The 24,584-nt window shown below is 40.8% G+C and overlaps 1 protein-coding gene across 1 annotated transcript in view; it reads left to right on the top strand.

Moving 5' to 3' along the window:
• LOC134536465 (uncharacterized) overlaps positions 1-24,584 on the top strand; it is a 117,983-nt gene that overhangs the window by 41,412 nt on the left and 51,987 nt on the right. Inside the window, exon 2 of the mRNA XM_063376183.1 lies at positions 21,616-24,048. Within this exon, the coding sequence (XP_063232253.1) occupies positions 23,396-24,048 (653 nt within the window). The 5' untranslated portion in view covers positions 21,616-23,395. The remainder of the gene's footprint in view (positions 1-21,615; positions 24,049-24,584) is intronic.

Genomic DNA, 24,584 nt, shown 5'->3' with positions numbered 1-24,584 from the left:
CAAAGCATCGTAATTAGAGTGCGTGACCCCGTTACAGAGAGCGTAAATGATGAAGCCGAGATAACGAACAGTGGTCCCGCCATTTCGGAGTCTAAACATGATCTGGAACAGCGGTGTTCAACTGAGTTCTAAAATCATATCAATGCTATTTATATTACTTTTTTTTAATAATGTGATTGGCTCGAATTTCCTTTATAACGAAAACTCTTATTCCCGGAACCTTAATATTATCTTAAACCTTGGTCCATAAAAAATATATACGACCATGTAGTGTCTGTGGTAAAAAAAATTATATTCTGAATGCATTGAGTTGAAAACATCCAAAATATTTTCTCTACATGGAATATTAATCGACCATTTTGGAATGTTCGAGAACACAAAGGACGTAAGAAGTTTTTTAAATGTTCCAGGAGTTCGTATAAGTTTCCAAATTATTGCCGGAAGAAATAGGTACTTCGAAATTTACCTGCGCCTGTAGGCTGAGCCGAAAGGGATCTATATAGGGAAATTTTTGTGTATTCAAAAATTGATTAAAGAAAAGGGGATTGTCTGTAAAGTCGGTTTACGGACGATAATTTTACGTGATAACGTCATAAGAAAACATTGATGAAAAATTGCATACTTTTTAATTTTAGAATATTATTTACAGTTTCTGCAAATTTAATCTAAGTGATTTGTTTAAATATAATCACGAACAATTAATTAAAAAGCCCGCCTTAACCTGTTTGATATTATAGAAGATTTTCTCGCACGGTGGTTGGCCGGTTCTTGCACGCTCGGCTCAGGCGGAACGTGACAACGAGGCATGCTTTTTTTTCCGTGCGTGCGCAGCCGGCGTTCATCGATTTATAAGACGTTATCACGTCAAAAAAAAAAAGATAGGTCTTAGGAGGTTTATAGTCTGGTGAATGCGCAGTCTTTTTCACCGCGACGCTCTGCTCCGTTGGTGTTCCGACCAGCCGCCGACAGCCCGCGTCACTCGGTGAAAGTGCGCCGACGGAGGATCGAACCACGTGACCCACATTGCAGCGGCTCGGCTCGACCAAGTGGTGAGGAGTGGAGGGGGGTGGGGAGGGGTTAGGCGGTTGGGGAAAGGACAAGGGCAGATCGATGTAGCGCGGCGGTGTGTTCTCGACCACCCACACTCGCACCCGAAAACACTGGCCTCGTCCACTAATGCAGGTCTCTATGCCTGTCCTAAATTAGTAGAGACCGTAAAAATTCGCGGGTTCAATGACCTCTAGGATGAACTTTATAGTCCTAGGTGCACTCGGTCAAATGTCACCCTCTCATTGGCTGCTGTCTTGTGGAGGTGTCCCAACGTAGCGGCCTGTGATTCGACACAGCTTCGGTTGAGTGTTTCTCACTGGCCCAGAGTCGTCCAGGTGAGTTGTGAGCCAATAGCAAGAGGCAGCACTGAGGTATAACCATTTGAATTTCAGGCTGTCGTGAAATGTATCCGCGAATTTTTCCGGTCTCTGTAAATTACTAATGAGGTCAATACTTCTGTAGGAGCGTTACGAGAAAAAAAAAATGATGAGAGATAATTTTTTTTTACGATGCGCGCAAGTCGTGCAACGAAATTTTGTCAGGTTAAAAGAAAAGCCGCAAACAAATAAAAATTATGTACGTGCTTTTAACTGATATACTTCAGTGATTGATGTTGAATACTGGTCCATATAATTAAAAAAAAAACATTTATTTACTGGGGGGAAGGTTTGCAACAGGGGGTCCCGGGGCCCCCCTCGAATTAAGAAGTCCCTCACTAAGGAGGGGGGGGGGGTGGCTGCCTGCACTTGCAAAAGCGTGACTGTGAAACTTGACTGATGTCAAAACTATGTCTTATAGAAAACTGTCCGTATATTTTAAAGTTTTTTTTTCTTATTGCATGCATGTAGGCCAAAAAATGGGCAGTGTACAGCTTACGGGCACCGCATCCGGATATGACGTGTCGGTTGTGGGGCATTATTTGGCTTTTAGACAAAAAAAATTAAATTTAAATTTTATATATATTTAATTTTCGTTCAATCAACGATAAAAGCGGGTTTTTGGATTTTTAAATAATAAGTTTTTTTTTTTTTTTAGTTTATCATTCGTAAGTCAATATGAGTTATGTTTTTCTTTTCTCAAAAATCATATAGGTAAACATGGATTTTTCGTTTAAAATAATAAACTTGGAAATTTAAATTTTTTTATATTGACTGAAAACAGAGCGTGACCAATTTGCACACTCAAACAAATGACTACCGCAAAAAAAAGTATTTAATTTTTGGTACACCAGATAGTGGTAGAGTCGAAATAATTCGGATTATTATTTCTCGGTAAGTTATTCACTCACTAAATACAGCCTTCATATATAAAGAATACTTCGGTCAAGATTGCCACAGTAAACGAAACACACCTTTGCTCTTAAGAAAAAGTATTATATTTCATGGTGCGAAACGTGAGCATTCAAATTATGCAGCACAGAAAAAAAAAATCTGTGTGTTTACAAAAGATTCCTTTGGAAAATATTTGCCAAGAAATAGTTTGCAATACTACAAGAAAGATATTATATCTTTGCACAACAAATTGCTACGGTTATTTTTGCAAAACTAATGCTACGTATTGGTGATGGAAATAACGCGTAATTATATATATTAATTGATATTTCATTCAAGCATAGTGTTTTTAAACCATGAAAAATATAATCGAATATTCAACCGTTTTGTTGGTTCATTCCTATTATGTGCATACTTTATACTGGAAAGCAGTTCAGGGAACGGTTGACAAATAACTTCAACTACTGGAGGCACTGGGACAACACAAAGCATAAATGCCCAGATAAGAATCCGAATCCAGTATAACTGCAAACATTATTTTGTAAATGGTACAGTTATTTTCATGTAAATGTACAAATTTCCAAACACATCTGTAAGTCTGGATGAATATTTCTGTTCCATTTTCAAAAAACGTGGGTTGTCTGTAAAGTCGGTTTACGGACGATAGTTTAACGTGACAACGTCATAACAAAACATTGATGAAATGATTGCATACTTTTATGAATAAAATTGAATCATTTTTCTATTTTAATAATAAAAGAATAAATACTTGAAATTATACTAGTAATCAGATTTTTAAAATGCAAGAATAATAAACCTTTATTGCCGAAATTGTTGTTGTAATAAGCAATGAAAACCACATTAACTTTTCACTTCACTTTATAAACAGTCGAGTGGAAGAGAGATATATGCGGCGCAAGCGTACAATGAGCGGAACGGGATACAGCGTAACGGAACAATGTGCGTAACGGGACACTTCTTCGTACGTGCAGCCGGCGTTCATCGATTTATTAGACGTTGTCACGTCAAAAAAATCACAGTGTGCAGATCCCATCAGTCAATCCTCGGCGGTAAGGACGAGCAAAAAAAAAAAACCTGACAGCCATTATTTGAAGTAACCGTCCATCAAAAGTCCACAGATGGATCTGAATCTAAATCGACAGCACTCCAATCATGGATAAGCAGCGAGCCCGATAATAGTTTGTTACCTGAATGCAATCACAAGTCCTCCTTGGTGAGTGGCAATTTTTCACGGCTGTCTCCAGACATGTTTCCAAGAAGGGTTTCCTCCCCCCCTTGCCAACTTTCTGCCTTTTCTCACACTACCCGACCGTGTACATTTTAAATGAATGTTCTTATTTTCGAGGGTTCAGAGTTCACAAAAATAATCTTAACACTTACTTATTAGATAATTCTGCATAGTTAATACTATACGCATACATTAACGCAATAATTATATATAATATATAAATAATTCTATTCATGATATATGCCTTTTTTAATGACTCTAGTGTACATTACTTTAACATTAAAGGAGACGAAAGTTATTCACGAATTCAGTCAGATGGACACGTCTTTCGTGTAGTTTGGGGGGTAAAATTTGCTGGCAACACTTTTTTTTTTTTTAACTTTTTTTCCCCGTGGAATTCTTAACTCTTTCCACTTGTACCTTGACTTTCATTAGGTAATTATATCCGTAAGTGCATTTGATGGCCATAGAAGATAAACTATATTATACTTATTTAGAACTCTCAGTTGAGAAAGTAGGTATGTACCTTATTTTTCATAGGTAAGTATTGCAAAAAAAAAAAGTGCATGGCCGTCACGCACGATAGAAGTGTCCACACTTCAGTGATCTACTTAAGCGATAAAAGTACACAATGGAGGTTCACAATTGTGACAAACATGGTGACAGGAAAACCTGGAAAGGGTTACGATTGTCTAACGGTACACTTTATTCGTTATTCCCCCTTCCCAGCAAAGTCCTTAGCGTTGCAGTTTTTGTTACTCTCGGAGGATTTATCACCTCGACTTACCCTACCGCTAATAAACTTAAATATAATTAACTTTTTAAGTGTGACAGAATTAAAACGTGTTTTTAGGTTATCTGTACGACTTTTTATTTTTATGGAGAAAATCGGAAGTCATATTCCGTCCAGTAGTACCCGTTCAACTTTGTTGTCAAATGTGTTTGGAGACGAAGGTTTAACAGTGCTGCGGTAGTTCACTTCATCGGCGGAGACGCGACCTCTGATTGGCCACGCCGCGATGGATTCCAATCCCACTTCGGGAATCGTGAATGATTGCTCGGTCGCGGAGAATGTCTGGTTCGTAGGGAGAGACGGCTGTAATCATCCGCATCGTCGCATCCTGATGTCGTTAAGAGGGGCTAACCACGGCCCCACTTTCCTCCCTCAACCCCCCCCCTCCCACCCCCTCCCCTGTCGCAAACTCCATTCCCTTCAACAGTTGCCTGACCCGCTCCTTCCATGCCATAACACGGGCCTTCATCAAAATGCACAAGGAGTTGAGGGAGGCAGACGCTTCCGAATTCTCTAGATGCAATCCCGTAAATAGTACAACTCAAAAAGAGGCAAAAAAAAACCACAAATAAAAGTATTAACTATTGGTGAACTTAAAGTTATAATTTAATGCTCATTGTAAATATTTTTTATTTTTTTTTTGTCTTTTGAGATGTATTGCCAGGATTTTATTTTGATTACTAACCATTTATAATATATACATTACATTAAAGTTTTGTAATTGCATTTACCAATGATCGTTGATATCACAACTAAAAAAGGCTGCGAAAGTACGACCAACTGTCAACTGGTGGTGTTAGTAGCAAAAAATATTCGGATTCCATCCATCCTTTTAGAAATTCGCCATTTCCAGTGTGGCTGCATTTTCTAATGTAAGTAGGGACTTTTGCGCTATGGACGCGCGCGTACGTGTTTGGAAACAGCCGGAGACCCGTACTGGTCAGTGCCATGCAATTTGTCTCTAGTTTGACAGTTTTAAAAGAGTGCTGCCAGTGGTACCGTATTCCCCAAGTGATACTTTCAAAACAACACGTGACGTTCGTTTACGGAACGCTACACTCACAACCACATGAAGATTTTTGGTGGGTGCCACTTTTTCTTCGCCCTAAAACATCTCCTCCCGACTTGAGCTCTGCATTTGGTTATATCTGTTTTACGAGGTACCTACTCTGGTAGATACGAGTTGGCGTGGGCTGGAAGTTGGTCACCCCTACTATCACATAAGAACGCCCTGGCGGGGCTACTCTTTGACTTCTAGGGAAGATGCCCCCAAGTGCCTGACCAGTAATGCCGATTCTCAGTCTGATAAAGTCTGGAATGTTAAAGTGACTTAGGACCTGAGGCCCGATGCCCGTTATATCGGTGTGTTGGTTGCTTGTCTTTTAGGTATACTGGCTGGGTATTTGGGCCTCCCCTGGGTTGACGGATGAGGGCGCGGGCTGTTTGAAACGGTGAATATCAGTGTGGATTGTCCTGACAGAGAGGTCTCCTGCTTCCTGCTATAATCAGTTAACCAGGATAAAAGGACGTCCACCGCCTGACAGGATCCTAGTGGCATGCCGGTTCTACACCCGGATCTGGCTCAGCCTGGGTATATTTCGGTCGTCCAGACTGCACAGCTGGTCTCGAACTGATCTCTGTAATCAGGGTTGGTGCTCCTCTGGCTAAACTCCAGTAGTACTGGGTGGCGTGACTGCCTGATGGTCATCCCGTGAAGTCCTGTTTCAGGCTCGTGTATCATCTTGTGAGTCGTAGGTGGAACACGTTACAGGGGACTTTTTTCCAAGCCTGTTTGATCCAGGAAGTGGAGATCTTGATGAAACAGATCTTTAGTTGACTCCCAGTCTACTCTGTAAAGGGCTCACATTTGGGAGGGGCGGAAGGGGGGTGAGCCGGCCTTCGAGCCGGAAAACATGTTAAAGCGACTGGTTGTCGCCGGTGGTCTACCGAAAGGCGCACATACGGGCAATCAGTACTGAGATACCATGCAGGCGAATATGGCCTGATGACATGGTGTACAATTATGACGACGATGCTGGGATGGGATGCCTCGGCCTCTCGTCATAGCCGAGATTCTAACAGCTCACCCGATTGAGGCATCATCCACAACCTCTCTTGATCTGGATGAACTGGAACTGGGGGATCCGGGAAGGTAAGGGTGTAAGGGACAGTACATTTGGTTCGTGCTGGCTGGAGGGCCTTCCCACGTAGGAACATCCCGGCAGGGGCAATCTTGATGTCAATTAAGAATGTTCCCAGTGCCAATCTGATGGCGCCAGATCCCATTCTCTTAAAAAAGAACTTGAATGTTAGGATGACAGTTGTTTCCTAGTTCTACCCAAGTGGTGCACATTCTGGGGCCCAGTAAAGAGTATTGTGGTGGGCAAAGATAGCCCGATAACATGGTAGGTACTAATGAGGGGAAAGGACATTTGTCATCCCTCCCAGCGTGGGCAGAAGTGTCAGCCTGAGTGATTCCACAGCCCAGATGGTGGCACAGGAAGCTTTTAGAGATGCATGTGATGTCAACAAATTAACATAACTAAATTTACCTGTTTATAATTAGAGACTGGAAAAATTCGCACTTTCCATGACCCCTACATACTAAGACAAATGCCAACTGCTCATTGGCTATTGACTCGTGAGACCTGTTAACTGGGATGATTGCGGTTCCATATTTTTTTTTGTTTCAATGTTTTTCATTGGCTCAAACATCTTCAGATAAACTGGGAGCCAATCACAGAATGAATCTAAAGGTTCATTTGTTTGGATTCTAACATATTGCGAAATGAATCCGTGATTTTTTTTTCGGTCTCCAGTTATATTTTGTCTTTCATTGTGTCAAATATATTTTTCAGTGTGCAGACAATAAAATCATGCTTAAATTGTCACAAATCATTTTAATGTGTGTTTGATTCACTACGATACTACTGTCCTCGGCTAGACAAAAAAAAAGGATTACAAATCATGAAATAATAGTTTTTACGATCGAAAGCTGAGACATTTGCGTCGAGAATAAACTTGTAGCATTAAACGATGAAGCAGTTAACGTATTTCAAACTGTTCGTAGGGCGTGTTTCTTAGCAGCTTCAGCCAGGAGAACTGGCGACATTCCAGAAGGAACGAATTGAGAAAAAAAAACATAGTAATTAAATTCTGGATCTTCATCAAGCAAAATATTTTACACGCGTAGTTAAATAGAACCAGGGAAATATATTAAACTATGAAACGTAAATTTAATAGGAAAAATAACAATGACATGTTATGCGATTGGGGAAGAAAAGTAAGTTTGAACATTACACACTCAGTGGCGTGAAGAGGAATTGTGAATGACCGAGGGACAAACAAACAAATTTTTCTTGTGTCCTAATAGAAAAAACTGTAAAAAAAACTTCTTACATACACTTATTTTACTATCATTTATGACATTTTAATAAATGGCGCTTGGAAAAATTTTTAAGAATCACATGAATGACTCGAATATTACTTTTAAACATGGTTTTAAAATAATGATCGGGATTTTTACGGTTTCATTTTCATAAATACAGTTTATAAACAAAACGAACATATTATTCAACTGTACCGAGGGACTGTTACAAAATTCCATTTACTTATTTTTCTGTCAGTAGCGTCTTGTGCACACTATGAAAAATTGTCACCTTCAAATTACGAAGAACATTGATTACAACTTATTCAGGGATCTTCATGAATTTACGACTATCTTCGTAAATTTACAGACAGTGAGTTAACTTCCTTTGAATATGAGTCCAAAAGAATATTCATGGTTTATTAACAAAACGTCAAAAACTAACTACACTCTTTGGTCAACCTTTGTTTAGAACGAAACATCAACTCAGAAGTGAAAAAAAGGCTTTTCTACGAAAATTATATTTATTGGAGTAATTTAATGTGTAAATTAATGACTATATCAGATAGTGTCGTCGATATGCCCGTGTTTGTCGATTCATATGGACTGCGTATTGTGTGGATGTTTATTACTCGCTTTGTCTCTTTCACACGAAGACTTTTCCTGAGGTATTACTTTCTAGACTTAGATAAGAGTCACCTATATATAAAGAAACATGTTTAAGTAAATTTTGATGCATGCAATGATAAGATTCAAAGCCCAATTAGTGTTCCACGTTTCAGCAAACATCTGCACATTGCTATCTTATGTGGTGCTGATGAAAAAAGCTTTACAAAAAAAATAGCTGAACTTTCATATCTGTTATAGCTATTTAAATTAATAAAAATGCACATTTACATGCTCTGAATAATATCTTTAATCTAATCTTAAGATTGAGGGAAATTGTACTAAATGATAGCCTATTTAATGGCATTTTACGATCATAATTTTTAGCTGGACTTTGAAGAGCGAAATATAGTACTAAAACCCAAAAACAGATTTTGGTTCCTCATTTATTTAAGCCACAAACAACATTAATAAATGTTATAAACTCTAAGTGTTCATACCTCAACATGGCTAACATATTCGCACAGTTAATGAATTTGTTTCAAAACTTTCTGGCCACACGCGTTGTTTCCATGTTTTTTTTTATTTTCCCACCTGTTTCGTAAATTTATTTCCCTATCTGCTTCACTGTATTTTTATATTTGAAAGTTTTTAAAAGTCAAACACCACATACTCGAAAAATCGCGCTGCAGTAGTAATGCAACAACTTGTTATGACGCCCTAAACTAGACAGAAGAAAAAAAAAATCCATCAGTGATTTTCACGTCAGCATGTAATTTGAACTTGCCGTGGTAGTTTTACAAACATTTAATTACTAGGATCCTGTTTATTCTAAACCGTTTACGCTGTGTGTTCATGTTCTCAGAGTCATTAACTCGAGGACTCTTTCGTTCACCCGATATTACGCCATTTTAAAGTTCCTCTCTTTACAATTTTATTATTACTTTTTTTTTAGACTGTTTGAAGAACTCATTCCACTTAAAGTTATTGTGTTTTTTTTTTTTCGCCGTGACTTATTTTTTTATAGCTATTTTCGATGACGTAACAGTGATGCCGGCTCGCTGCCCGCCATAAAGACATCGCGTATAGCTAACGACCCGGGGTCACCACTACCTACGAGGCACGAGGATCGCTACACCGTCGAGAGATTGCGGCGAATCGAAAGGGGACTGGGCGCCGCCATCTTGGAATTTTTTCCATATTTTTTTTTGCTATAACTCTAATTTTGTAACTAATTACAACCCAGGTTTGGGTACGCCAAGGCATGAATCACATCTCCCAGACCTTCTGTACCTTGTTGTCACCATACATTTACCAACAGACTCTAGTCTGTAAGCGCCGCAGGGAAATAACGTATTATTTCACGCGGGGGACTACAACTGTTATGATAACCACACCAGTTCACAAGCGTTGACTTCAACACGTAGCCAAAAATAAAACCTATGACATGTCAAGCCAAAATATTTAGCACGGAAGATTCATTACAAGCGGTATCGAAATATTTTAAATTGCAAGATGGCGACGCCTAATTCCATGCCTCCCCAAGTACAAACACGGGATTTAGTAATTTTTTTCAAGCCTTTTCTTTCGCTTTTTTATCGGAGACGTTTTCATTACATACCTACTTTAAAATTTCGTTCTGCTAAATTGAATTATTCAATGGTCGACGTAGCTGCTCCGGCAGCGAATTCTAGCGGCGGGTGCGGAAACTACGTGTGATTCGCGTCCAGAAATGCAGTAGAAAAACACAATTTTTCTTATAGTTTGATCACGCGCGAGACTATTTAAAAATAGTTCTACACGTTTAAATTTCGTGTCCGAGTTTCGTATGCAACATGATGAGAACACATGAAGTTTGCTGGTTACCGAGTTTAGATGTTCACACATCAGTGGCGGGTACCCCGAAAGACTCGCGCACTTTTTTTTTTTAACGGTGTGTAGCCTGAGTTGCCCAAGTTGCAGAAATTGGCAGGGTTGATCCTCTCTCTCTCTCTCTCTCTCTCTCTCTGACGGGCCTCCAAACTTCCCCGAACAACGCCACGGGAGGAATATTATACAAGCAGCAACACACCTCCCCCCTCTCCCCAACCCTTCATTCCCGGTGATTCCACGGAAGGGTTGAAGAAGGGGGGGGGGGGGAAGTCGGGGCAACTTCGTGAAAGCACCGCTGCGACGAATTAAGGGCGCCATCAACCGCAGGCTATTCCGGGCACCTGAAACACTCGACTGCAAGTCACGGCATAAACATCAAGGGGGCGGCCCTCCCCTTAATCCTGTATCCTAAATTACACTGCTTCTGTGACTTCGTGTCTTTTTTGACCACGGTTTTTAAATAAATCCGTAAAATAACTGTCGTTCATTGTTTATAACTAGAGACAGGAAAAATTCGCGGATTCATTTCACAATATGATAGAATCCAAACAACTGTTACTTTATGTTGCTTCTCTGATTGGCTCACAGTTTATCTGAAGGACTTTGAGCCAATGAAAAACCTTCAACCAAAAAAGTATCGAATCGCAAGCGTCCCAGTCGACAGGTGTCACGAGTCAGTAGCCAATGAGCAGGTGGCATTTGCCCGAGTGTGTAGGGGATGGTGGAGTCTATCCTAGAGGTCATCCAAAGCGCGAATTTTTCCAGTCTCTATTTATAACAAAGTTTAAATCATTTACATAAGTGATTACCAGAGACCTGCAAAATTCGCGGATTCATTTCGTGATATGCTACAATTCAAATAATTATACGTTAACACTGCTTCTGCAATTGGTTCACTGTTAATCTGGAGTAATGAGGGCCAATTAGAGACCCTCACTCATAGAAGTGTCGAATCACAGACACTCGGTCGAGACAACTCACAAGTCAGCAGCCAATGAACAGGTGGCATTTGCCCGAGTGTGTAGAGTGTAGTAGAGTCTATCCTGGAGGTCATTGAATCCGCGAATTTTGCAGGTCTCTAGTGATTACTTGTTATTTTTATTTTTAGAGACTTAGAGGAAAATGATATTTCAATTAACAGTTCGAATGTAGCCTTTGTTGTAACTTATATTATTACTAAATAAAAAAATCCACCATCAGAATTCTTGAAACTTGAATACATGAATACTAGGAATGGGCCTAACAAATTCTCAAATACCTACTATCAAATCCTTATTGGATTCGATATTCAATAGTAAAAAAAATCTAAAATAAAATATTAGCAGAAATAATATAAATAAAAAAAATCAACACTGGTAACGTCTAAAGTTTACTAGGTCAATTTTTTCCTCTCTTTATGCCTAGTATGTTACAATTCCCCAAGATATTGTACTTTTAACGTGTAATTATATAAATAAAATTACAGTATGTATTGATTCTAGAATGATTCATGAATAAAAAATTAAAGGGATAAAATATTTCAACATCATAAATAAAAATCTTCATTTCTTGTACATTATTGTATTTTGGACCCTTGATACATTAATTTGACCCTTCACTAATTAATACATTAAAAAATACGAATACATCTATAATATAAAAATGAATCGCAAAAAGTGTTGGTAAGCGCATAACTCAACAATGCCTGGACCAATTTGGCCAATTTTTTTTTTTTAATGTTCGTTGAAGTTCAAAGATGGTTTTAACGGCGAGAAAAATTCGAATAATTGCCGGGAAAACCCTAAAACTAGCCCTTTTCTTTTTCCCATACAAACGTTTTATAACTAAAACGAGCACTCATTGTTGTTTAAACAATGTAGGTATGTTCCTAACGTCAAAGAGTCAATTTGCACTTTATTACCTCTGTACAAAGTTCAATCATATCTATCAAAACAGTGTGCGTTGGAGCACAGATAAACAAAAAAAAAAACGAAATCGAATAGTTCAATTTGGTCGGCTTCGCGATATTATTTCATTTGTTTTACTTTAAAATGCATCAGTTTTCAAGTCATTATATCAGTCAAACAAAACCAGCGTTACCAAAAGTATTTCATAAGTTTAAGTTTTTATTATTTCATTTCCCTATTTTAAATACGGCTTGAAGGATTTGACTCCAAGTCATATCAAATTTAAAAAAAAGTTGAAACAACAAACTGTCAATGTCATTGCTTTTTTTTTCCCTTGGATTTTAGGTTACCTACCCTAATGAGTTTGCTTTTGTCAACTTATACACGAAACAAATTCTTACCTATATAGTGTTTTGTGCAGTGTTTATTTACCTATGATCGCTAATTATTGCATGTGACAAAATAATCTATAATATAGATATGCCTCCTATTAGAAGAACCCGAAATGCTACAAACCAAGCTAATTACCGATCTAATCATGCACTACAATGAAAATAAAAATTATTATGTTCCACATGATTAACAATAAAGAGATTACTTATTTTTTTTATTTATCCTTTTTATTTATATGTTTTATTTAATTATATTTCTTATTCACAACACCCTATAACCAGGGTGACGGTTCTGTTCAGGAGAATTTTTTGCCCCGACTATAAAATATGTTGGAACAAAAAAAATTCACATTACAAATCATTTTGACAGGACTTTATTGCAATTTAATTAGGCAGTACGAAGTCTGCCGGGTCAGCTAGTTTATAAATAATTCTTAGTGAACTCATTTTAAAAGCGTCCATTTGTTTTTCACTGTGCTATATTTCGGATAACATTTCTTTTGTTTAATTAGATACGTTAGATATTCACGTAATCGATACACTTTGTAACTAATTAAACTCAATTTTTTCTCCCCAATCTGGTATTTATTTGAACATGCGTGAACCATGCGTAAATAATTACACTTCTATGACTCGGATAGTAATTGTTTGCAAAAAAATCTTTTAAAATGTGTTAAAACGTAAGTTGAAAAAAAATTGTAGCAGCTAAACAATTAAAATTTAAAAAAAAAAAACCTTCCAAACCTTCTAATACACGTGAACACCAAGCTGACATTTGCAGGTTATAATTTCATCCGTCACCTAGACATTTGACTGTCGGCCTCGGGGTGGGGGGAGGGGATGGAAATTTTCTGGTTATCTTATTGGCTGCAGGTCACGTGATTTACGGTCGGGGTGACGGACCGAGGAGATGAACTGTTGTTAGAGACAGGAAAAATACGCGGATTCATTTCACGACAGCCTGAAATTCAAATAGTTATACCTAAGTGCTGCCTCTGCTATTGGCTCACAACTCACCTGGACGACTCTGGGCCAGTGAGAAACACTCAACCGAAGCTGTATCGACTCACAGGCAGCTACGTTGGGACACCTTCACAAGACAGCAGCCAATGAGAGGGTGACATTTGACCGAGTGTACGTAGAACTATAAACTTCATCCTAGAGGTCATTGAACCCGCGAATTTTTCCGGTCCCTAACTATTGTGATTCCGGCTTATCGGTAGAGACCGGAAAAACTCGCGAGTTCAATGACCTCCAGGATAGACTCCACAATCCTCTAGACACTCGGGCTAATGCCAACTGTTCATTGGCTGCTGACTTGTGAGTCGTCTCGACTGAGTGTCTGTGATTTGACACTTTCACGAGTGAGGGTCTCTAATTGGCCCTCATTTCTCCAGATTAACAGTGAACCAGTGGTAGAAGAAGCACTAAGGTATAATTATTTGAATTGTAGCATGACTCGAAATGAATCCGCGAATTTTTCAGGTATCTACTTATCGGTAGAGACCTGCAAAATTCGCGGATTCATTGACCTCTAGGATAAACTCTACAGTCCTTTAAATACTCGCGGAAATGACACCTGTTCATTAGCTACTGACGCGTGAGACGTCTATACTAGGCTGTCCGTAATTCGGCACTTTCTTGGTTTACTGTTTCCCATTGGCTCACAGTTCCCGGATAAAATGTGGGCCAATCGCAGAAGCGGTACGAAGGTATAGTTGTTTTTATGCTAGCCTATCGCGAAATGAATCCGCGAATTTTGCATTTCTCTACTTATCGGACCTGCCACACTCGCACTGCGTGTCGTGTCTGACGTGTCGGGGCTGATGGTTAGAGACCCGTGAAATTCGCGGGTTCATTTCGTGTTATGCTAAAACTCAAATAATTATACCTTAGTGTTGCTTCTGTCATTGGTTCACTGTTAATCTGGAGGACTGAGGGCCAATTAGATACCCTTACTCATAGAAGTGTCGAATCACAGGCCACCCAGTCGAGACGACTCACAAGTCAGCAGCCAATGAACAGTTGGCATTTGTCCGAGTATGTAGAGGATATTGGAGTCTATCCTGGAGGTCATTGAACCCGCGAATTTCACGGGTCTCTACTGATGGTGCAGATGCGTACTCGGCATTTGATTGGTTCACATGACCTGTGACGTCAGATGCCGACGGCACGGTCGCCTGGATCGGATCCGTCTGACCGGAGCTGGCGAATTTGAACTCCCCAGGTCAGACGGGCCGGTCAGCACCATCTGCATCTGACGTCATGAACAATAATCCTCCAATGACAAGCATAGTGAGTACAGTAAAAAAATTTAATCGCGCGAAAAAAATAATTGTTTCCCAACAAACGTTTTAAGTTTGTACGTTTTTTTTTATGATTTCATCTTGGGCATAATATTGTTGAATTTTGTTTTCCGTTAAGTTGCTTTGAAAGTGAATCGTTAAATTTAAAAAAAAATATATTAAAAAAGGTGCACCATCTATCTGACAGCACCATCTATCTGCATCTGACGTCATGAACAATAATTCTCCAATGAGAAGCATAGTGAGTACAGTAAAAAATTTTAATCGCGCCAAAAATAATTGTTTCCCAACAAACGTTTTAAGTTTGTACGTTTTTTTTATTTTATGATTTCATCTTGGGCATAATATTGTTGAATTTTGTTTTCCGTTAAGTTGCTTTGAAAGTGAATCGTTAAATTAAAAAAAATAATATTAAAAAAGGTACGTGTACTTATGTACGCGCGTTAGAAGTTATTCTTACATGGCGTGATAAAAAACTAACTGTAACGCGCAACTTAGAATAGGCATACCGTATTATAATGGAATTCTATCTTGTGTGTTTCTAAGTTTGTTTTTGACGTGAAAACGTCTAATAAATCGATGAACGCCGGCTGCACGCACGAAAAAGGATGACTCATTGTCCCGTTACGCTTTGTCCCGTTACGCTCATTGTACGCTTGCGCCGCATCTATCTCTCTTCCACTCGATTGGAACACCCATCGATTTGAATTTTTCGAGGCACATTAAACTTGAAACACTCCCATTCGTTTCCTACTTTTCCTGTCATCGTCCTATCCTTAACAGAATAACACAGATTGGAAGAAGTTAAATAGGAAACATGTATAAAAGTTATAGTTAAAATAATCTGTTCGTTAAAGTAATAAACATATTTGAATTAATGAGAGCAAATAAAAATAAATTTATCAATTAAATTGTAGATACGATTTCACTCCTTCTTTGTATCCATACAAAATAGTGATAATTCAATAAAAACGATTCAATTTTATTCATAAAAGTATGCAATCATTTCATCAATGTTTTGTTATGACGTTGTCACGTTAAACTATCGTCCGTAAACCGACTTTACAGACAACCAATTTTTTTTCCAAGTCTTGCGTTTCTAAGTTATGACAGCTTCCCATCGCATGCCTCGCAATCGCTCCGGTGTACCGAGGGTTGAGACACTTCCCGTTATCCGTCGCCTATTGATCTATCTCACCCTCACCATTCTTCTTTTCTGCACCTCTCCCCCACCCTTTATCCCTGCTCTTAACCCCACCTGCCTCGTGGTCCGGGCTGGCTCTTGTCGATTCCCATCACGTTCCTAATTCATCTCCACAGGACCTGTTCCCCCCCCCCCCCCTTCACCCTCCGGCGTATCGGGTTTCAATATTTGCCCGCCTCACTTTGCCCGCTGGAGAGGAAAACACCCCTTTCTTCGGAGACTCACAGACCGGCTTAATGCACTAACTACACTGTAGAACCACTCAAAATACACACAACCGATACTTTTTTTTTCCCTGAGTGATTAATGAATACATATTTAAGAAAGTATCACTAGAGACCTGCAAAATTCGCGGATTCATTCGGTGATAGGCTAGAATTCAAACACATATACAGTACCTCTTAGATACTTTTGCTATTGGCTTACTGTTCATCTGGACGAATCTCAACCAGTTATAAACCCTCAACCAAAGAAGTATCGAATCACAGACAGAACCAGCTGAGACGACTTACAAGTCGGCAGCCAATGAACTTGCGTTATTTGCCCGAGTGTACAGGGGTAGGTGCAGTCTATCCTGAAGGCCATTGAAACCGCGAGTTTTGCAGGTCTCTAGTAATCACTCTCTTTGGCAATGGTCTCGGTGGGACCAAACCTGGCTCTTTGACAAGTGAGAAGTGTTGTGGATGTTGTCAATGGGTGGGTTTTCCAGGGTAATCCCATTTACTCCTTAAATACTCTTTATATATATTTCACGTATCAACGAACGATTCTTTGCATAGTCAAATATGATTGAAAATCGTATTACAATACTTTCGTCTTAATGATGCTATATTATAAAGGAATGTGACGATGTTAGTAATAATAGCATTAAATACAATTACTTCCTGTAACAAACTAGAGCCTTCCTCTGGAAAATATATATACACACACAGGATGTTCGTTAATTGCTGGGCGTAAAATTTAACGTGTGGCAGGGAATGTATAAAAAAAAAAGAGGTATTTTTGTTAAGGACCGCGTATCCGGAAACGAAAACTGGCGAAGTTGCAAGCTTAAACAGCAGCGCGCAGGTATTTGAATTCGGCGGGCTGCAGGTTGACCAACTCCACAGACTGAAAAGACGCGCGATCGCAGCGCTGGGAAGCAGGTGACGTAACCGCGCTCAGGCGCTCAGATCTATATAGTTACACGCGTTCTGGTTCAACGCAATAATTTACTTGGACATGCGCCATTGCAGTCTTGCGCTGTTTGTCACAGGGTAAAAAAAATATTTCATAAATGCAAAATTAAGTAGGGACTGGAAAAATTCGCGGTTTCAATGACCTCTAGGATAGACTCGACGATCCTCTATGTACTTATGGAAATTACAATTGCTGATTGGCTACTAATCCGTGACACCTGTCAACTGGAATGCTTATGAATCCTTGCTTTTTTTTTGTTGAATATTCTTCATTGGCTTAGGGTCATTCAGGTAAACTGTGGTCCGATCACTGAAGCAGCATGAAGTTGAAATAGTTTGGATTCTAGCCTATCGCGAAATGAAACCGCGAATTTTTCAGGTCTCTAAAAATAAGAAGAAGGAAAAAAAAAAAGAAATGAAAAGACCCAGAGGGGAAAAAAAAAAGCCTAAATCAGCTGGTGTCAAACACAAAAACACAACAATGATCCGTGCACTATGGATAGAGACCGGAAAAATTCGCGGATTCAATTACCTCCAGGATAGACTCCACACACTCGAGCAAATGCCACCAGTTCATTGGCTGCTGACTTGTGGGTCGTCTCGACCGAGTGTCTGTGATTCGACACTTCTACGAGTGAGGGTCTCTGATTGGCCCTCATTGTTCCAGATTAACAGTGAACCAATTGAAGAAGCAGCGCTAAGGTAAAATTATTTGAATTGTAGCATATCACGAAATGAATCCGCGAATTTTGCAGGTCTCTAACTATGGAAGCAACAGACGCGATAGTGAACTGTACCGTTTCAACAGGACTAGTTTCAATGCACATGCACTTTTTTTTTCAGTTGTTCAAGAGGACGATAAGCCGTTCGCAAGGGCGTCGCCAGAGGGGGGGGGGGGGGGTAGGGGTGCATTTGCCCCCCCTAGAGCCCTAGATTTAAAAAAATGTAGCCAAATGCAAAATAATTACATATTTTTCCCACAACTTGCCCCCCCCCCCCCCAATAGGCCATCGGCTGGCCATCGGTTGGCGACGCGACGCCCTTGGACCAACGTAAAACTTTGTTTGCATTGAAACAAATGAAAACGTAGTTCATGTAAAAAAAAAAAAAAAAAAATCGAAAATCACAATACTCATGAACAAATTGATATTTAACTACATATTGGCTACAACTACTAGTAACGTTTTTTTTTAAATAGTGAAACCATCGATCACAGGTCCTGCAACTTGGATTTTTCTTCAGGTTTACTTGTTAATTTACCAGCTGAGAAAATTGTGTTAGAACACACATGCCGATTCTCTGTCACACGACCAACACTGCGAAATATCTTAATTTTTATTTTAACAAAACAAAAAAAACTGTATATTTTTTTACAAAATATTCCTTTGGAAACCAGTTGACTATAAATAGTTTTCAATACTACAAGAAAGATATTGTAAATTTGTTCAACGCATGGCTATGGTCACTTTGCGTATAGTAAATACATTTTTCGAGCCAATACTGAGTATTTCTGATATAAATTTGCACATAAAATTAATATTTTAATTGTTTTCTTTAGATTTTAATTACTGTTTCATTCAAGCATGATTTTTGTAAACCACGGAAAAGATCATCGAATAGGTACTCATCAATTTGGCTCGAATTTGTTTTACCGTGTTTATCATGTGTGCAGAAAAAAAAACTGGAAAGCTATTCAGGGAACGGTTTACAAATACTTCAAATATTGGAGGTACTGGAACAACACAAAGCATGAATGCCTGGGTTAAGAATCCGAACTCAGTATTAGGTATTGCGAGCACTATTTTTTATTGAACCAGTTGTGTTCATAGAAAATATTTAAAAAAAAAATTACGTGAATATTTACGTTCCTCTTACAGTTTACGTGTTTTATTCAACCCTACTAATGAAGTTTAACTTTTAAAGCGCAGCTTTTTATTTTTTTATTTTTGTAACGTCCCACGCATTTCAATTCAGTGTTGTATAGAATCCATCTCTGAGAGCGCGGTCAACACACGTAAAAATGTCCACGAACAACTGAGAAGACTTGGCAACAGAATTTGGCACTCACTGCGTGATTATTTTTTTTTTCTAATTTCGTTCAGAAAAAAAAGGGGGGATACTTTCTTTTATTTTCGCCATCGTTCGGGTAAATATAAACGCGGAAATTTAGAGCTCCACGCTTTTGTGCACCTGGCTTTAGCTTTGGTTGTAACGGTCTCTGACTCTTCAACATTTTTTTTTTAAATTTTTGTAAGTACTAAACATGGAAAAAAAAAACACTTTACGGGGTTTTCTGTATATTTCTGCCAGCCAACTTCGTCAAAACGTAAAATTTCCCCCTTATGTTTATGTGTTCATTTTACGAGAGGAATTGCTATTATATATAATAAAATAAAAGTGTACAGTTTTTACTCAAAATTATTACGTAGATCGACTATCCATATCTTGCGTTTGGACCGTATAAAACATTAGTTATTATTTGGATTTGGTATTCCGCACTCTACGACGGACCGCGCTTAAAACAAACGACAAATTATTAAACTGTTTGATAAAATGTAAATAAGAATATTTATTTACAATTTTTTTTTCACCAAGGAAAATTGTATTTTTTTTGCAAAAACTTCTTTTCTATAAGGAATGAAAATAATAAATATTTTATCACAGAAATGTGACACTTCAACGTTTATTTCATTTGATAATTTTTTTTCGTAACAACATTTAGATTCACGGATAATTTATTCATTTCTGAAGACACTTTTAATTCGATGAATGCAATATAGTAAATGAGAAAGTGAATGTTAAATAAGAAAATTTACTCTTTCAGGCTACAGTATTTAATGTAATTACCATGATTTGTCACTTTTGCCGCCGGAAAATGCAAGAGACGAATTCATTCGGAACATGAAAGAACACTTTTTTTTTTTTTAAGTTGTAGAAAATTTAATGGCCTGCCCGTGTTTGCACCAGATAAGAAAATTAGTGGCTTTCCGGCGGACACGATCCCGCGAAAGAAACGCTAACAGTTGGCGACGTAATGAATTAATTCCTCTCCTCTTTTTTTTTTTTTTCCAACCAGACGGTTATAACGCAGATTTAATCTTTTGGAATTTGTTTCGTGGCGACCCCAGCCGCATTTCGCGTCACGCCAAGCCGCACCAAGAATTAACGCAGCGCGGAGGAAAGCGGAGAACGAAGATAATCAAAACGTTTGTGAAGAAAGAGCCGGCAACTAACCTCCGTTAACGACTCCCTAAATAAAATTAAAAGATAAAAAATAAATAAAATAAACCGTGGGTTTTTTTAAAGCGCAGAACTTGGTAGATATCCACCAAAGCTAAATGCCTGCGTTCTAGTGCGAGAGAGATCTCGTCGATTTCAAATCAACTTTTTCGTTCGGCGTGTCCGAGATTTCCCACGCCGTGAATTGAACATAAATATTCACGTTAAAATCACAGATGTTGGTAAATGTGTACATTCACAAGAAAAACAAGCTGTTATTACAAACAAAGTAGTTTTCGCAGTAACGCTGGGTTTGGATTCATACCCAAGCATTTATGCTTTGTGTTGTCCCAGTACTAAGGCTCTCTAATTGGCTGAGAGTCATCCTTATTAACGGCGAACCAATAGCAGAAGCATCGCAAAAAAAAAATACATATAATTAGTAGAGACCTGTAAAATTCGCGATTTCAAATCCCTAAAGGATAGACTCCATGATCCTCTATGCACTCGTGCAAATAACATCTGTTGATTGGTTACCGACTCGTAACACCTGTTGACTGGAATGATCGTGATTCGCTAATTCTTCTGTTAAAGATTTTTCATTGGCCTAGAGTCCTTCAGATAAACTGTGGCCTAATCACTGAAGCAAAATAATGTCAAAAGTATTTGGACTCTATCCTATCGCGAAATGAATCCGCGAATTTTACAGGTCTCTAATAATTAGGGGCCGGAATATTTCCCGGGAAAAAATCTGAACGCCTATTAGACTGCAATTAGGTATACCCGCCCAGCGATTTCTTCCTTGTGATTGGCGGCCGTCTGCGAGAGAAGTGGTTGCCTTGTTTGAGCGAACCACTCAGGACGCGTTTGATTCCCGCACCGACTTAATGTGATATGGTGTTGTAACAATCGACATGTGCCTGAAGGAAACTCACCCAATCGCGAAACACAGACGATGCTACAGTGTTTTAACTTTCAGCTAGACTCTGAATCTTTTCGCGAAATATGCTTGCCCCTATATATATATATATATATATATATATATATATATATATATATATATATATATATATATATATATATATAATTATTAGAAGTTGAATCCGCGAAATTTTCCTGTCTGTACTGCTGGCAAGTTGCCAGGCAGCCGCTCTCATTTTCACGAATCTTTTATTGTGGAATCTTGTTGAATCTTTTATGTTTTTTTTTGGTTTGTTCGCAGGGATTCCAAATGCCGGGATGACGTAACAGCAGACATACAGCAGCCTTAAACCAACGTACGTCCCAGGTTTGCCAACACAATTTTCCATTCACTACCGAATATTTGAGATGTATCTATAGTCAAAGACTAATTATTGCCATAGTGAATATTAATTACGGTACGGTACGGCATTGGTGGCTTGTTACTTTGTCGGCTTGCCATTCGTGAGGATTCGGCTGTGTTCGGGCGTGTCCGTCGCTCATGCCTACCATTGTGGTCCTGTGTCGGTGGTCGTCTCTCGGGGCGTGCGCATCTCTCTCGCGGGCTGTTGGCTGGGAGTTCCCTGCGACCTATTGGGTAACCGAAGGCTGGCAGTGCGTGTTGGTTTTGTGTGCGTGCTGGGGGCGGCCTAGCAGCGCCATCTGCTACCGACCGCGTCCCGCGGGTGGCGGATACGGGAGCCCAGCCCGAGAGTTGCAATCTCGCTGGGGTGGCTGTGAATAACCAATAGCAGTCCGCGGACCAATGGCCGGCCTGTGGAGTCGTTATCACGGCTGTCGGGGAGAAAGGTAGCCTGAATGTAGCTCGGCGCGCGGCAGAAAGCAGCTTCGTCGGCGAAGGCACCGCAGGGGAGCTCGATGTGCCTTAGTAGCGAAGTGTAGACGAACTGCGGGCTGGAACTTGCGGAACTGTGGACTGCCGCGCGCGCAACGGAACTGAACAGCGTCGGAATTCTGAAGGAAGAGATGGCGGCGCCTTCAAGTTGGGGCCCTGTTGGAGCCAGTGGTAGCCTGGGCGGCGCGACCTTCAACCGACCCGGGAATTTGGGGGGCAAGAGGGTCCGACTCGCAAGATACTTCATTCGCCTGAACGACTTACCCCCACCCTGGCTTGAAAGGTCGTTGGCTGTTGACTGGAAGAAGGAAGATGAAGATGGCGCAATGTCAGGCTGCCTTTCGCTCCGAGAGCCAGCAGTTCGAGCCGGTTTACTGGCTCGTCTGCCCACTTCTGTTTTAACTGTGGCTGCCTGGGCAGCTGTGGCTGGGCTGACGAGTGAAGTCGCCCGCCCCTGGGGGTGCTTGCGCCCCTGGTTAATAATAACCCAGGAGTTCCCAACCTTTAAATGCGGGCCGCAAGGCCCAAGCACCCAACTCCAGCATGGTTGATTTTTCAGCCCCTCCAACTCTTCTTACCTGGACCCTTCTTCCTCTTGTCCAGTAGTTACCTGCTTGCTTAATGCATGTTAATTGATCCCCGCATGAACCGGCCCAGGGTTTTCCCTGTGTCTATGCAGGTTTTACCTGGGTCACATTAGCTAGCTTTTAAGCTAGGCGACCAATGGGGCGTCAGTCATGGCGCCAATTGCAGCCATGGCTGGCCAGTAAACCCCAATAGCACACGATGCACGCGCCCTTGTCCTGCATGGTTAAAAACCCGCATGGTAGAGTGTATAGGCTTCGGCCTGAGACACACTTAGGTCCTCCCCTAACCTGGACCCTCCCCTACACACTTAGAATTAACTTAGGCTAGGAAAAAAAAAAAAAAAAAAAAAAATTGTGGTCCTGTCGAGTTCGCTTCGAGCCTTGGCCGAGGACGGACGCGTCAAGCGGAGCTGCGAGATTCCAGGAACAGCCTGTTTGCTCGCACACAGGCCAGGTGGTATTCCCAGGTTTTTTTCTAAGAAGTGTAAGCGTGCAAAACAACCCGGGTTGTAGCTAACCCTACAGCCTAGCCACAACCCGGCTTAATACCGGGTGCGTGGTCAGTGGGTGTTAGTGCGTTGTAGGGTGTAACTAGCGACATGACTGACCAGTTAAGTGACGAGCAGGTGATGCAGGAGTGCATCGATGTGCCCCTGCCGAGCGACGACGAACAAGAAATGTCTAGCGACGACGGCTTTACAACAGTCGTCTCAAAAAAACAAAAAACGGGAGGAAAGGACGAAAGACTGCGCCCCCCACTGACGAACCCTGCGATCGCAAGGCAGCAGGCCGAGCGACTTCGCAAGCAGCCCGTCAGAAGGGCAAACAACTCGGCCAGTCAAACGGCCGCCAACACGTCCGCAGGTTCGAGCCCTGCCCCGCCAAACCCTGCCCCTCAGGCAAAGAAAATGCAGGTGAAACCCCTGTATGTATTTGTTGATTCTGGCCACAGCTACCCGGCCATTAAAAGAGTGCTGGATGCAGCACTGCAGGAGCGCTGGTCGTGCGTCAGTCGCGGCCATGACCAGCTCATGATTCACACTGCCACCGTGGAGGAGTACCACAGGGCAGTGCGTGCACTGGAGCAGGCCGGAGTGCAACACTCTGTGCTGCTGCAACGGGACGAGATCCCGAAAAAGTTTGTGTTTTGTCGAGTGCATAGCAGCACCGACAAACAATTCATTCAGGCCGAGTTCGCCGCAATGGGTCTTCCAGTGCAGAACTTCTGGTTTCTGTACAACAGGCAGACAAGGCAGCCTATAAATAAGTTAGTCGTAGAGCTCCCGAAGGCCGTAAATCCAGAAAGGATTTACGACCTGAAGTCATTCGGAGGCCTCAGCATTCGTGTTGAGGACTATCGACACCCCAAAGGCCCCCTCCAATGTGGCAACTGTCAGAGGTTTGGCCACCCCGCAAAAGGCTGCAGAGCCTCCCCTGTGTGCCGATGGTGCAGCCAAGGGCACAAAACCGAGGTTTGCCCCCAGGGAGGTGACAGGACGAAGGCAAAGTGCGCGCGATGTGAAGGCCCGCATTGCGCCAATTACAGAGGCTGCATGGCCTACAAGAGGGAGAACTGGCGTCACCTCCCGCAACAGGAGCGGAAAGACAGAGAGCTGCAGTCCAAACGCGCATTGCGCGAAAACAAGCGAGCAACAGCCGCGGCTCAAGTCCGCCCACCCCCACAACAAGCCGGCCCCTCAGGCTACTGCCCCCAGCCCCCAAGGCAGCCGTGGCGAGCCCCGAGCTACCCCGCCCCCCCGCAATGGCAGAGCCCTAATCAATATTCAG

Source organism: Bacillus rossius, chromosome 11, assembly GCF_032445375.1.
Source record: "Bacillus rossius redtenbacheri isolate Brsri chromosome 11, Brsri_v3, whole genome shotgun sequence".
NCBI classification, from domain to species: Eukaryota; Metazoa; Arthropoda; class Insecta; order Phasmatodea; family Bacillidae; genus Bacillus; species Bacillus rossius.
Note: the sequence above shows the minus strand (reverse complement) of the source record. Positions and strands in the feature narration are given on the sequence as shown.